Here is a 15,841-nt window from a genome sequence, read left to right as displayed (position 1 = left end):
GTAACTGCGTGCATGGCATCCAAGATGCGGTGGCGCACGCTGCCCGATATCGGAGGCCACTCTGCGTAGCAGCGGTGCATGTGCTGTGCAGGTGAATTCACATGTGAGAAAAAAAAAGAAGAGAGTATGCAGCAGGTGTTCAATATGGCTGAGCAAGGTGTTCCCATCGTCTTTTTCGAATAGGCTACACAATAGAGTGCACAATTAACATCACATGGTTATTCGCAATGTAACCGTCAGAGGCCCTCACTTATCAGCGCTGACACAAACAGCCGCATACCTGACTTTCCTATAGCTTTTCGCAAGCAACCAGACGACAGGGTTAACCTGTCCTGCCAGATGGTCTATTTCGGCTTAAATGAGCACTGAAAAAAAAATGGATGCACACGATGACATATAAGTTGATGTACCCACTTGTTAGAACGACGACTCGTCGCCTGAAGTCTTAAAAAGAAATTGAGCCGTTGGCGAAGTCGGCGTATACATATGTATGCGTTCCTTAAGTTTTAAAACATCAAATGTATCTGATTTCGGCTAGGGGAATCAGGGCTGTTACACTAGCTGTAGATTTTACTACTCGCAGCGCACTTTCAGCGTCGAATACGCGAAGGAAAACCCTCCAATGTGGAATTCGACATAAGAGCCACGGTTTAATATTTTTTAATCAATAGATCTTTTGCGTCAGCTGCTGATTTGTCGCTACAGGCTTATTTGTCTGTCTGAACTGTGGGACAGGTGATTTTCCCAGCCATTCAGATCATGCACCGCCTCTCTATGGCTAATTGTCGTTGTAAATGAGCCGTCAACGAGTAGTACGGTGGGCGCATGCAGCCTGACGATAATTTGGCCAAGCATGACCAATCCTCTGGTGTGGTCACTTCGTTGTTTTTGTGCCTTTCTCTGCGTCTTCACTTGCGTGCATGGTTCGCTCATGTCGCAGGCTGTCCGCATCGCCAAGAAGATGGGCGGCTTCACCCGTAAGGTCGAGGTCGAGTGCCGCTCCGTCGAGGAAGCCCAGCAAGCCGCCAGGGCGGGAGGTGACATCATCATGCTCGACAACTTTGAGGCGAAGGTTTGTTGCTCTCAGCCTTACATTGCACTGTGGAGGAGTTTAAGCCCATTTCGACGTTTTGTCCGCTAGCATTTCTTTTTACATTATTGCAGAGCGCATGCCACTTTAGTGAGAGGCACTGCTCGCTGCTGTCCACGTAACTGAACGCTTACGCGGCAGTCGGTTCGCCGGCAGTCGGTTCGCTGACCCGACTGCCGGCTGCGTAAGCGGAGTCGATCTGACGCGCCTGTCAACATTTATTAACGTCATGCTTGTGTGAGCCTTAGTAACGAGAAGGAGCTGGGACGGTGTTAAAAAAGAGAGTCCACATAATTTAACGATGATAATAATTATTTCCATTTAACGACTCAAACATGTACTGTGAGCTGCAAGAGACGCTGCATTAAGAGGGGGAAAAGGGGGGGGGGGGGGTTGGAGTGGAGGCCATGAGGGAAGTTCGGTGGCGTGGGGTGAGGTCCCGCGGTTCTTTTTTGGTTCCTACTACCTAAGAGTACTCTAGCCTGAACTTAAGCGCACCAGTGTTTACACTCTGCCCCTAGAAGGCCACCTAGACCGGAATTCGATCCCGACGACCTTGTCCTGAGGAACAGAGAGCCATGTCTGTACCCTATATGAACTTCCGTGACGATTATTATTGCGGCGTGTCAAAACGGAAAGTCGTCGTAACGTGCCGTATAATTAAAGGGACACTAAAGAGAAACAGGAAGTTCAGCTGGAATAAAAGAAGGATCTTCAGGAATGCATGCAGTTTTTGTTGGGTGCAAAAATATGAGTTATTAGCGGAGAAATTCGTAAACAAAGACCAAATATCTCTTCCTCAATTTCTCTCACCCCAGATTTGGCGCTGAAGCAGTGTCGTCACAGATTTCATTGCTCTCAGCGAATCAGAATGCGCCATGATACGTCACCGCTTGCGTAAACGGCCGAGGCGCTGGATGCATCATGGCTGCATGCATGGTCGCTGCGTTTGCGTTCGCCGCGATGGATACCGTTGCTGCCGCTGAGCCTTGCAACGAAGAGCTCGCCAGGGAAGCAGGACTGCATTTCAGCGATATTCAGTGAAACGGAGCGCGAAATGATCCTCCGTGCTCGAGCGGTAGGTGTTTTCGTGTGCGATGGCGGTGAGCCGCCGGCCGCGCCGGCGGAAAGCAGGGCTTCGTTTTCGTCGACGGAAGGCGACGATGTTCCCGACAGAACAAGCGTAGAAAGTTGCGCACGTACTCGGTATGGTTATTTCGTGGCTTTTTTTTATGACATTCAGCACTCACCGAGCCGCCAGTTTGCTGCTGCAGGGGCACCGGTATGGGGTTTGATGAAGGCCGCATTGAGGGAACAGCTGCTCGAGAAAGGACTGGCCTCTGGGGCACGCCAAGATACTTTCCGAGGGCAGGATTATACACATAATCCGAGGGCGAGAAATGCAGAGAGCACACCATCCGTTTCTCTGGCTCTTTTGGCGTTTTATCATCGGCAGAGCACTGAGCCATTGCGAACGCCGGGGAGCCGGGGCTCACCGCGCGACACTACATGAAAGGACACAATCGAGTCAACACTGCCGCTTCCCCTGAGCAAGCGCCTTTGGCCATTTATACAGCCCTCAACACTACACACACGACAGCATCTGGCAGCATCTGGCTGTTTCCCGCGAAGTCAACGTTTTTCGAGCCACGCAACACGCAACCAAACACCGTAGAGCGGACAGGCGCGCGCGACGATGCATTGACCAAAAACGAAACTACGAAACTATCACGAACGCATGTATCGGCATGTCATTTTTTTCTTATTTATTTAATTTTGTGCTAAACTTGTACTTGCTCGCTTAAAACGGTTTAAAAAGTTCGTAAATGCTGTTTATGTACGTTAAAGGCGTATTTCATTTTGCGTTTTAACACGAAAGTGTTTTATGCCGGGGTCCACCAAGACTTCACTGACGTATTTCCGTCACGGAAATACGTCATAGAACATAATACAAAGAAAGAAACCACAAGAAAAAGTTCCACAAACATGCAAAATTTCGAAATCGAACCCACGACCTCTCGGTCCGCGACGATAGATCGCCGAGCGTTTAACCCATTGCACCACAAACGCATTTGCAGAGAGCTACACAGACGCGCCTTATATATCTAACACTCCTCCGTGTACCCGCGCTCTTGCTCGGGGCGGTGCCGCCGCCTACGAGCAGAAAAGAGAAGTACTGCATTATTTCCTGGATGTCGCATAAGCCGGGAGACTTGGGTAGCTGTATTAGTGTCGCGACAGCCTCGCATAAACATAGGCTATAGGTGTACGCGTGTGAGGTCGTTCGTATAGACTCGTTTGGCGAGCACAGCACTTACGCAGATTTAAGTGTAATCCATTAGGTGTGCCTCGTCGCGTGATGGGACGCAAAGTGCAAACGCTTTTTGCGAGGCGAGTGTACTACGGAGTGCTATTCACATATACGCCGCTTCCCGTGGTGCCTGCTGCTCTATAGTTCCATTTCCCTCGGTATATATGCTTCGCGTCGCAGCATGTGTTTCACATTGCGCTTGCCTTTGATCGAGCCTAGTCTACAAGAGATACGTGTAAGACCCGTGTGCCGGCAACGTTGCAGCAGCGCGCGATGCGACAGCGCCTACAGCAGATATGGCTCAAGCGGCCTTCTAGACTTCTTCATTCCTACGGCTTTCTTCCCTACATTTTTCGAACAGTGAAACATAGCCGCAATAAGGAAGATGCTATCGTGTTATCGGAACGTCAGCATTACTATGCGGTTTACGTACGAGTACCACGAACGTGCGGTTAATGTGGTATCCATGTCTCATGTGTGCAGTGTCTTTTCCTGCAGTGTCTTCGTTCGTCACTTTAGGCGTACCCAGCAACCAGGGGCGTAACCAGGGGCGACGGCACACTGAGGGTGATTCAAAATGTGCCCGCGTTCTGGTTGTAAAGCTTCGTTGTTCATTTTATATGAAAGGCAAATTTATCTAAGGCCGAATTCACAAAGCTTCACCTGCACGTAAGGTCTCTCTGCGCTGCGTCATCGGCGTGGGGTCGATCTATCGGTCCAGAACATGTTATCACCGCATAGAATAACTGCCTAATCGGCAGATTAATGAGACCACAAATTCAACTGACTCGACCGGAAGGGGAAGACGACGTTCTTGTTTATTTCTTTTTTCTTGTGCCCGTGCGCCTGCGCACTAGGACGTCATGGGGTTCTTGTTTACTAACATGCAGCTCGTCTACAGCTTGTCATAGATGCATTTATGCAATGAGAATGTCTGTCGTCAGCGTTCGCACTGATACAGGTGTTTCTGTGCAGGACTTGTCACAGGCGGCGCAGAAGCTGAAGACCGAGTTTCCGGGCGTGCTGATCGAGGCCTCGGGAGGCATCACCCCCGAGAATGTGACCCAGTACGCTGTGCCGGGCATCGACATCATCTCCTCGAGCTTGCTCATCCAAGGTTACCCCACGGTCGACTTCTCGCTCAAACTGCAGCCGCCGAAGAAGCCCGAGTGCTAACAAGTCGCTGGCGCGGATTGAGAAAGACGATCGCGTAATATCCTCGCCTGCGCGTGTTCACCGCCTCTTGGAACACCAGTGCTGCGCAAAACAACACGAGAACACGCGACGACCACGTGAGCGCACACGTAGACGGCGCTGTGTTCGTGTGTTATTCTTGCGTCCCCGTATTGCTTGCGGTAAACTAGTATTCCAAGATGTAGTACTAACATGCCGGCACTGCGACGCTGGCGGTCACCTTTCTTCGTCCGTAAAATGCTAGTGCATAATGACGAGCTTCTCGCTATGGATTTTCGCGAACGACTGTGCCATAGAGTCTGTAAACGAGAGATTTCAATTTTATTTTTATCAAATAAAACTTTAGTATATTTGCATACTGCTACTATTCTCGCAAATGGTTCAGCGCGTTACATACAGCCAAAAAGTCGAAAGGCTGAGGTCTGACTATAGTGGAGCTCTCACTGAAAATATAATTGGTGCCAACTGCAACACCACTATTCGGCAAACTATAGTAATTAAACGCCATCATGTTCAACACATCCCGTGCATCCCCTTGCGGTTATGGCATGGTAGTCACCTTCCCTGTTTCTTTTTCCTTGAAGCATGCGAGTCTTGCCTGTTGACTTACAAAATGTGCACTCTTTCAAGCTTCCGCTACTACCGGAGTGGTAGCGCACTGCCTTTCGACTCAAGTGTCACGCGCGGCAACATTTTTTTTCCCGACAACGTTGACTTCCATATCGTGATCCACACTGAGCCCGAAAGTCTGCTGTAGAAAGAAACTTGGTTGCAAGAATTGAATAAGCTATTTTATGCATGGGAACTTCATATCGTACAAGAAATGAAGTCCTAGGCTTTATTACAGTGTAAGCTGTTATGGGCTCGTTCCAATAGCCGTTTCGGTTGGCGATGTTCTCCGCCGCCGCCGTCGGTGTCCGTTGCAGCTATCGTCGGGAATGAGAAAGTGTATATATCCAGTTCCCGCCGGGGATCGAGCCTGGGCCCGCTGCGCGGGAGTCAGCTACTCTACCACTGAGCCACGCGAGCGCAATTGCTAGCTTGCAGCGGAAACACGCCCCATACACGCGTCCTAGCACGCTAGGAGACACGCGATGTGACATTTGCGCCGTGTAGCGCAGATACGGGCACACTTTGCATTGCAGTTGCATATTATTACACCAGGTGGCACGCCATGTAGCAGTTTCACAGGTAGTGGTACAAGGTAGGTAGAGAAGGTGTCAGGAAGAAAAAAATGAGATTAAGGAGATATATACAAAAATGCTAGAATGAAAAACATGTATATAGCATACCTGATTAAATCAAGCAGGCTAGGTGACTGCTTGTCACCGCCTCGTTTCAAACGGGATGCCATTAAATCATCATCATCATCGTTAGCATCGTATCGTGCGAGGAGGAGGAAATAAACTTTATTAAAGACGAGGGGAGGTAGAGGTGGGAGCCGAGATCAGGCGGATGGGGCTAGGATGGCGTCCAGCTGGCCGCAACCTTCGCCCCCAGTCCGCCAGCCCTGTTTGGGTTTGAAAGTTAGTGGATTTTAGTACGGAGTCCCACGCCTCCTGTGAGGGAGCTTGCCGCAGTAGATTTCTTGGGGGAGGATTATTCCTGCAACCCCATAGAATACGATGCTGATCGGCTGGATCTGTGTCGCAATATTTGCATTTTGACTTATAGTCGCCTTTGGATATATAGATACAATTTTGGGGGACATATCAGTTCCTACTTGCGCCCTGCGGAGAACCATTTGTCACGCGATGTTGCATGTGCGCCGCGTAGCGTTGATACGTGGAAACACTGCATTGCAGTTGCGTTGTATTTCACCAGGTGTCCCGACATGTAGCAGATGCGTGTAGCTGGACCAAGCAGGCTTTGTGACTACTTGTCACCGCCCCGTTACAAAGGGGATGACCATAAATCATCATCAGAATCAACAGCATTGTGTCGTGCCACGGGTCAAGGGAGGTGACCTGTGCGCCACGTAGTCTGGATTAGAGCACTGCACGGGCTCGGGCTTACCCGAAAGCCCGGGCCCGGCCCGGCCCACGGGCCGGGCCGGGCCGGGTAGAGCAGTTTTTTCACGGGCTCGGGCCGGGCTCGGGCACGGCGTGTGCTTTTTGACCCGGGCTCGGGCCGGGCTCGGATTTTTTGACGCGAGCCCGGGCCGGGCTCGGGCACGGCGTGTGCTTTTTGACCCGGGCTCGGGCCGGGCTTGGATTTTTTGACGCGAGCCCGGGCCGGGCTCGGGCTTTCTGCGAGTTATTCTCGGGCTTCTCAACTCTGAAAAACATGTATTTTTTGGTCTCGGGCCGGGTTCGGGCCGGTTTCGAGCCGGGCTCGGGCCGGGCTCGGGCTTAAGTTAAAGGGGTGGCGGGCCGGGCGGGTAACGTAGATTATTTCCGGGCCCGGGCCGGGCCCGGGTCTCGCCATAAAAGTTTTGATCGGGCTCAGGCGGGCCACCCAATGTAAAAACGGGCCCGGGCCGGGCCCGGGCCGCAAAAATCGGCCCGTGCAGTGCTCTAGTCTGGATACCTGTGTTCACTCTTCAGTACACGCTATGGCGAACCTCGCACCTCGCAAGCTACGAACCGCTGCTGAAGAAGCGAATCGTAGAGCTACGCGCGTGGCTGCAACCAGGCAACGTTGGGCTCAGCATACCACTGTGCAGAGAGCTGCACAAGCCGCAGCTCGTCGTCGACGGCAGGCGGACAGTTCAGATCGTTCTCATGAAAACGACGCGAAGAGACTCCGCCGCGTAGACCCTCTATAGTGCGTGCTGCCGAAAATTGAGCTCCTATGGAGTCGCTGCTACAGCGTACGCTGCGACTGTGCCGATCAGAACAACGAGAATTATAAGTCCGAATGACATGCTCCAGTTCCCGCAGGGATCGAACCCGGGCCCTCTTCGCGGGAGTCAGCTACTCTATCACTGCGCCACGCTACTGCTTGATATAGCTGCTTGTTTACAACATAGAAATTGCAGCACCGGCGAAAACTATCGCAGCGTTATGGTGACCTATATACTTAACTGTAGATAACATTATATTAATTAAACACATTTCCAAGTCCTTACACCAGGAGGAGTTTTAAACCTTTATCAATAATAAAGAAGGCGCTCTGGAGCCACAACGGGGCCTGTCTTGCCCTATATTTAAATGACTTCTAGCACGCATCCGAGCGTGCCACTTACTAGAAAATTGTCGAAAAGATATTTGGACATTTCGACGTTAAAATATGAAAGAAAACATATTTTCCGTCAATTTCTATGTTTATCGCCCTTTAAAGAGGAGTTCCACCGCAGAAGAGCTCGCCTTGGGGCAACGTCGCGCTACTCCAGCACCGGTTACATTCCGTTGCCAACAACAGAGTTTGTTTGCCCGATTAGGTTCCTATAGTTTTCGCACAGTATTGAGCTATTGTTCTGGCAATCAGATTCGGACCTCCAGTATGCCAACACTCCAAGAAACCTAACTGTAGCAGTTATTTTAAATGCGAAGCATTTCTTCGCGAACATTTGCCACTTTGAGAGTATCTATCTACCTATCTAGCCGTCTACGTCTTGGTGCTCTCATGGCTGTTTCGTTAACTTGCTATGTACCAAAATTGGCATAGTATGACAAGAGTGTATCACGAACATAAATGATAGGTCATGAAGGAAATGTCATCACATGGCGTGTCCTTGTAGGTCATGAAAGAGCCGCCTACGTCTTGGTGCTCCCATGGTCGTTTAGTTAACTTGGTAGGCTCCCCGCACACCGCTTCGCATAACATCGATTCCCACAGGGCGTTGGAACTTATCCATTGCTGTTTTCTGCTCCTGGCTGCAATTTTCGGACCTCCTGTGTCGCATGGTAGTCGTTGCAACGTCCTCCCAGTGCGCTTCAGCCTAATGTTGCAGTGAATTGTGGTACAATTTATCATTGCCGATAGCAGCTGCTTATTGTATATCCTCAGACAAAAAATCATAGGACACCTAAGCACGTCTTATTAGTTGTATATACGAAAGCATTAATGTTCAATTGAACGCCGCTGAGTGGTATGGGCTGCCCGATCCAGCAAGCAGCAGCTGCCTGCGGTGCTGGCTCGGGCACTGCGCGCCGGTTTCCGAGAGCGAAAGCGAGGGTGACGTGGCGCCGCGGCGATGCCCTCTCCCCTCACTCAACACCTGGCGCGCTAATGCGGCATGAGTCCCTTTCACCGGCTTTGCTCCGTCGAGGCTCGCTCGTGACGTGACGTCACAGCCAATGGGACTTCAGGTGCCGTGTCGCTGCTACAGATTACAGACGCCGGCATTTTCGCTCAATGGCTCATATGACGCTATCACATTAAAAAAAAAACTCACCAACCGATCTCCAGCTACCCATGGTATGCGTCATCTGTCTCCATTGTATACAAAATATGCCTGCCATTTGTGGTGCAGACAATCATATTCAATAAAAGACAAACGCGAACTTGATCTCCCATTTAACACAAAGGGGGAAATTAGAGTGCGTGCGGCTCAAAATACATATATAAAAGGACAAAGCCAAAGAATCTCTTTGGTTTATCTGGCGATGGCGCCGTGGTCACGAAGACGAACGTGGCACGTGAGGCGACGTTGCCAGGCCGGCGCATATACACAGTCGTAGCGTTAAAGAACATCATCGATAAATGCACGAACGAATAAGAATGCGAAGACGGACATAAGAGCCGAAATCAAACGCATTCTTTATGCGCGAAACTGTTACGCGGTCGTTATTAAGTACAACAAGGCGAAACAAAATGGCGTGACGCCTTATAAATCGAGTCTCTATAGGGAAACAAGGCCACACGCCTGGCGGGACATGGCGCATACACGCACGAAGGGCGCAGTGCCCGACGGCAAGCGTGGCCGAACGAAGGTGTGACTCAGGTTCCCGGAGGTGACTGTAGCCTCGGAGGCGACATTATGGGCAAGTTGAGCACGAGCCACCAGGTGTGGTGGGAGCACGAGTCCACGTGCAGCTGACCGATCCGACAGGCCTCGACGACCATGACGGCCGTCATCACGAGCAGCGCGGCGCAGTCGCTTTGGCGACTCGACACCTCGTCGAGAACCAGGTGCGAGACGGTGAGCGAGAGGCACGCGTCCAGGCCGTACACGAAGAGGTTGACCACGCCGTGGTGCTCCAGGCTACGCGCCTTGGTCAGGGCGAAGAGGTACGCGAAGCTCACCTGCGCAGATTGACGCAATATCGCCGAGGAATCAGAACGGAGCGAGCGAGGAAAAGGGGAAACAAATTGCCGTGGTAGAACGCGGTTAAACCAAGTTTGTCGAGCGATAGCACGGTTTTGCTTGCTTCGGGAAAGGACACAGACGCTGCTCGGCGCCGTCAGCTACTACCGCATCTACAATTGCGCCACAAGACAACACACAGACGTTGCTCGGCGCGACAGCGAGCGAATTGACCTTCATGCTGCGTCTGGCTTCAACGAGAACTAAGCTTCGAAAGCAGAGTGCATACGAAGCTACCAGCACTCGGCGCACTTTGTCCCCATCGCAGATCGCTTTCAATATATGGGCGCTCGCGCGGCGTACGCAGCTGCCGCCGACAATGGCAGGCTGACTTGAAGGTCAGATTTACGGAACCAGGCGTTTTCTGGGTTTGTACCTGGCGTAGTAGAGCTATCGCTCTAAAAAAATATAGTTGTTTCGCTGAAAGTGGAAAGCGTCGATGGCAAAATATATACAGTTGTGCGATATTGCAAGAGTAATCCAGACGACACCAGTATGTTACAGGAAGAAGGGAGACTCGAACTGATCGACAATTCAGTGCACCGCGGAGCCAACGTGTCAACCTGAGGATTTATCTTCGTCAGGGCTATCACGAAGTCTCTCGGCGCGACGCCGGCTTCTGGTTAAGGCATCCCTTGTTCGCGCACTGTTTAGTATAATAAATAGTAGTAAATACTAGCAATGTTTAGCGCAAAAATAATTGGCACGCACTACGGAAGCAGCACGCGAAGATTATCCCTGAGATCACAGCGCCTCGTCTATCCTATCTTGTCTCGCCTCTCGCTAGCGGCACCGTCCTCCTCGTTACTGTCTCGTGCGCCGTGGCGCTAACTGCCGAGCCGCAAGAACATCGACCAACTAGTCCAGTTGTCAGTCCTTCTCCAGCCCTCTTGCACGCTACGCGCCGCTTCTTTTCGCCGGGCCTAGCCTAAGTTGTCCCAATGCTGGCGTCGTGACTGCTTACAATTAACGCCATCAAACACTTCTGAACTTACTTTCCAACGGCTGGCTCTAATCGCCAAGTGTCTCCGCTTCACGTGGGCAAATTTTCAATAAGTGATAAGCTGTTAGCTTACAGCAAATATTTAGGCTCTCAAGGTAATTAGGAAACCATCTGCGACGTGCCCGATGCGCGTACAACATTGGACCACATTCGCAATATTCGAACGCACACTTTGTTGTTGCCAAGTTCAGTCATGCAGGCACAGTGGTTGATGGTAAAGCTCTTAACCCTCTGGCAAGGGCCGACAAAAATCCTAATTAGCACAAATTTGTGAATTTCCTACAAGGTCACCAAAACACCAATAGTTATATAACTACATTTCTGTTAGTATACGCTGGCGTTGGGAGTTTCTTGGATCATACGTCCCATGGATTCATGACGAAACTGTTGTATGTTTTCGAACTAGTACTGCTCGACACTGCCTACAAGATATATAGATCTGCGCAACACAAACACCGGCTCTAGGTATCGCACTTCCTTTTTGTCAGCCTTCTTTTTAGCACTTCTGCTAAGTGTAAAGCATACCTTCTGAAGCTGAAGTATGTGTCCTATAGCCTAACCACTTAAAATCTTTCGTACACAATATATATATATATATATATATAAAATAGCGATATCCTATTGTGAGCAGTGGTTCATGTGCTATGTGCAAGAACAAGGAAACTACACTTGTGGCAACACCAGCTAGCTTTTGGCCGTATACTGTTCTCTCTAGCCGCTGTGGTGCGTTTACCAAGAGAATTTTCGCTCTTGTTTAATAGGATTTGTTTAACGCCCGATTCCCACAACCGTCATCATGATTCCCGCGGCCGTCCCGTCACCGTCACGCTCCGGCGTCCGTATCTGGTACAAGGTAGATTATTACTGACGACGTAGAGGTTGATGCGCCCGGTGTCCCGTTTCTGATGAACTGGCGAGGAAAAGTTCTCTCCTTAGGGGGGGTAATCTGTAAGAGTCCAACTAATGGACTGTCCATTTCGGCTGTCGCTGATTGGCTGCAGCTGTAAGAGCGAGAAGGGAACTGGCTGGGGACACCTGTCTCCTCCTCACTCGTGCAGCTCCAGCCAATCAGCAGCGGCTGAAATGGACAGTCCAATAGGTGGACTCTTACAGAATACCACCTCTGATATCTCATGGACGTCGCGATGCCGTAACGGTGACGGGACGGGGCGGGCGACGGCTGCCCGAATCAGGCTTAACGTAGCAATGATGTTGAAGGCAAGCTGGTGCATAGTCAATGAAAAGCCGGGTAGCATATACCAATAAGCGTGCCCCTGAACCACGTGCACCTAGGCGCTCAGTCTCGGCTCTGTAGTATACTATCGTGTGCCAGAGGACAGGGTGTCATATTTTAAGATTTTTAAGATTAGTATGAAACTGTCGGTACTTTGACAATTCTCTTATCTTTTCCTCCCTGTCATCTGCCCAAAGTTTAGGGCAGCCAGCTTCTTCATTGCCCTCTATCTCTCTGCTCGAGTGGCAGATGATAGCGAAATAGAGCTCAGATAACAGTAATAGGCCTTGCAAGTGGCTGAGGACATCTTTCGACGAGGACACCGCGCAACTTCCTCTATCATGGCTGATGCATGGAACTACTATTACACGAACTAGACGGTGATCCATAAGCAGTTTACATTTCCAGTCCCCTTCCCAGCCCACTCTCAGGCGTCACGCCGTTTTGTTTCGCCTTGTGCTTAATACCGACCGCGTAACAGTTTCGCGCATGAAGAATGCGTTTTATTTCTGCTCTTATGTCCGTCTTCCGCATTCTGCGTTCGTATATTTATCGATGATGTTCTTTAACGCTACGATTGTTCGTGTATATGCGCCGGCCTGGCAACGTCGCCTCACGTGCCACGTTCGTCTTTGTGACCACCCCGCCATCGCCAGATAAACGAAAGAGACTCTTTGGCTTTGTCCTTTTATATATGTATTGTGACTAATTTCTCCCTTTGGGGTGTTAAATGGGAGGTCAAGTTGGCGTTTATCTTTTACTGATTATAAGTGTCTGCACCACAACTGGCAGGCATATATGTATACGATGGAGGCAGCTGACGCATACCAGGAGAGAGAGAGAGAGAAATTTATTTACAGAAAGGCAGAGAGGTCGGCCTGAGCTGTAACTTGCTCTGGCCTGCTACTCTACACTGGGGAGAAGGGACGGGGAGGAAAAGGGCTGATGGATGATAATGATAAGAGGAGGTCGCATACCAGGAGTAACTGGAGATCGATGGGCGAGTACTTGGGGCAGATGAAAGGGAGGAAAAGATAAGAAAAATTTGAAGCCAATGATATATCTATAGCCAAATATATATCTAACGCAACCTAGATATATCACAAGGCCTGTTCATTCTGCCTTATGACGTCAAGCTACTATAGGACCGGAAACATCTATTGCCAATCATGACATGACAAAAGCGGTGACGTCAAACTCACCGCGGCTTACTCGGCAGCATTCTCATTAAATTCTATGGCAGTCGGCCTTAGTAGCATGACGTCATAAAGCAGTGTACAGGCCTTGTACTATCTAGGTGACTTTGCTATAGACTGCAGTATAAAACAAGACGGCGGAAGAGCGCGCGCCGAGTCTTAGCGATATTTAAAAACAGGAAATACAACAATGCGTGCTTCACAAAATGGGTATGTTCGCATAAGAACATATCAGATTCAGATTCAGATTCAGATTTTATTAGTACCAAAAAAGTTGTTACAACATCAATAATATACAGACAAGGGTCCCAAAGTGAAAGAACTGTAGTGGGACCCTTGGTAAATAATACAACGTGGTGATATCTATAGATATAGATATCTATAGATATAGATAAAGACGGCCCCGCCAATGTTATACCATAACATTTTGATAAGAGGTAGCCAAGTCGTCTATATTTCGTAACCGAGATTGTATTTTAAGTGCAGCCGCGGCCTTAAAAGAAAACCTTAACTGACACAAGGGGGGAAATGCTAACGTGTCAATTTTGAAAGTGTCAAACAATGAAAGAAATTGGTCATGCTTGCGTAATTTTATATCTTCATTACACAACAGTATAATTGGATAATTATAAATGCAAGCCATTGCAAAAGGCCACAACGCATACAAAATGACAGTCTTAGGTTTTTTAACCGGCAGCTCAAAATTAGGCTTTGGGCAGTTCTGTTAGTAAGCCTTGTAACAATAATTCCTTTCTGTGCGTACTTCACACGTGCTCAACGCGCGACCGCACATATTTAGACTTTCAGGGGTCTTTTTTTGTGTGTGGATGTCGGCAGGCGTTGTGGAACTCAAAATCCCGAATGTTTTCGCAAAGGGTGGAATTTACAGGGAAGCTGTCTATGGCTAGGCTTCTATGCATTTCTCGTATCCGTCAACAGATCCACGTGTGCAAAAACTCAGCTCCCGAATTTGAAGCAATATCGCTTCATTCTATGCAAAAGATTGTACGTCTAATCACTTAGATGTGCATTTTCAGTAGATTAGTTATCAATAGGCACCATTTCTAAAATCATGTTGACTCTCAGGTAGATAATAAGGGTTTCTCAAAGATTTGCCGCTGTGCGACCCACGTAGGCCATGTGTACGCTCGCACCCCCCTCTCTTTGTCGTCGTACCAAGCGCTTCCGCGGGCCTAGTTTCCTTCCGCTCTCCCGGCGTGGTTGTCCCACTGATCTCCACTAGGGGCCTTTTTAGTGGAGGTCAGCGGGTGGTCCCGTCGCACGCGTCTAGTTTCCTCCGTCTCCCCGAGGTGGCGGTAGTCTTCCACGGTATGCCGCCGATCAAGACCGCCAATCAAAATAAAAGTGTGTGTGTGCGTGTGTCTTTCTTCAGGATGACCGCCATCGCCGCTCAAGATAAATAAAATTTCATCATACCTTTGATCTAAATTTTGAGTCACCTCTATGGCGTCTGCTAAACTGCTTCACTGGTACCTTCACGGCAGTGCAATGGCGTGGATTTTTTTCTTCTTTTTTTGTTTTTTGTTTAGGACGTCCGCGAATATACCATGCGTGCATCCCTAGATTGTTCCACTGACATGCCCATCTATAGCTCTGAACTTTACTTCAAGGCTAAATAATTAGTGTCTGACGTTATAGACATGTTAAACGTGTCATCCCCTACCATTGCGACCTTCCAGAATCCGTCCATTAGGACGGATTGTACCTAATTATGACCTATTAGGACCTAACTTATTATTATGCCCTAACTTATGACCTATTAGGACCTAATAAGTCTGACCCCAAAGCACCTTGTGCTTTTTGACAAGCAATTAACGCTTCTTGCTTTTTGCTTCTTCCCTCTGCTGTCGCGCGCCGTCCTTCTTATCATTCGTCCATGCACGCCTGGTATATACGCTTTGACTATGGGCAGTTGAGCACCGCACAATGATAGGGCAGTGTCGGTGTTATCGAAATGCGATGTGGTATAGTATCACCTATTTGTAACTTTAGGGACTAAATTACGCAATAGCACAGTCAAAGGGAGCGCTCTTTGGCTATAGATGCTGTGATGCGATAGATATTTTTTGAAAACTAGCCATGAAACAAGCCCACGTTCCATTGTTACAGGAAGTCTTTGGGTGACCTAGTCATATACCACTTGCACTGTAATTAGCCATTACGTTAATACGATTCGACTGCACTTCATCAACTAGTTAAACCCTTCGCTATTTGTTTACCAGTTTATTTGGCGACATCCTGCACGTCACCTTTTGCTTTCAAACAGTGCAGGCTTCGTGTGAGAGAGCTAACGGCATGGGTCGCTCGGGAAGTGTATGGCCGACTCTGCACGAGAAAGTACCTGCGCAGAACTATAGCGTCAACTACGCAAACGTGAATTCGCAAAGGGCAGGTTATAAATTCACTGGGACGCGATTATTATTGCGCGGCGTTCTTCGGCGTTTTTGAATAGCAGTGTATACAGAGCAAGCAAGACGAAGGACACCGGAGAAAACATTAGCACAGCGACACAGCGCAAGACACTATAGCGCCGGGTCTGTG

At 49.3% G+C, this 15,841-nt stretch overlaps 3 protein-coding genes across 10 annotated transcripts in view; 1 reads left to right on the top strand and 2 right to left on the bottom strand.

Moving 5' to 3' along the window:
- Window positions 1–4,951, top strand: part of LOC119446873 (nicotinate-nucleotide pyrophosphorylase [carboxylating]) — a 31,583-nt gene extending 26,632 nt beyond the window's left edge. For all 8 annotated transcript variants that reach the window (XM_049664469.1, XM_049664474.1, XM_049664470.1 and 5 more), the window contains 2 exons: window positions 941–1,072; window positions 4,377–4,951. In XM_049664469.1, the coding sequence (XP_049520426.1) occupies window positions 941–1,072; window positions 4,377–4,577 (333 nt within the window). In that variant the 3' untranslated portion in view covers window positions 4,578–4,951. The remainder of the gene's footprint in view (window positions 1–940; window positions 1,073–4,376) is intronic.
- Window positions 1–15,841, bottom strand: part of LOC119446876 (F-box/LRR-repeat protein 2) — a 402,862-nt gene that overhangs the window by 109,550 nt on the left and 277,471 nt on the right. The window lies entirely within an intron of this gene.
- LOC119446872 (uncharacterized) overlaps window positions 8,957–15,841 on the bottom strand; it is an 8,253-nt gene continuing 1,368 nt past the window's right edge. Inside the window, exon 2 of the mRNA XM_037711448.2 lies at window positions 8,957–9,785. Coding sequence (XP_037567376.1) covers window positions 9,480–9,785 — 306 coding nt within the window. The 3' untranslated portion in view covers window positions 8,957–9,479. The remainder of the gene's footprint in view (window positions 9,786–15,841) is intronic.

This window comes from Dermacentor silvarum, chromosome 3 (assembly GCF_013339745.2).
Source record: "Dermacentor silvarum isolate Dsil-2018 chromosome 3, BIME_Dsil_1.4, whole genome shotgun sequence".
Taxonomy (NCBI): Eukaryota; Metazoa; Arthropoda; class Arachnida; order Ixodida; family Ixodidae; genus Dermacentor; species Dermacentor silvarum.
The sequence above is the reverse complement of the archived record's forward strand: the minus strand, read 5'-3'. Positions and strand labels throughout refer to the sequence as shown.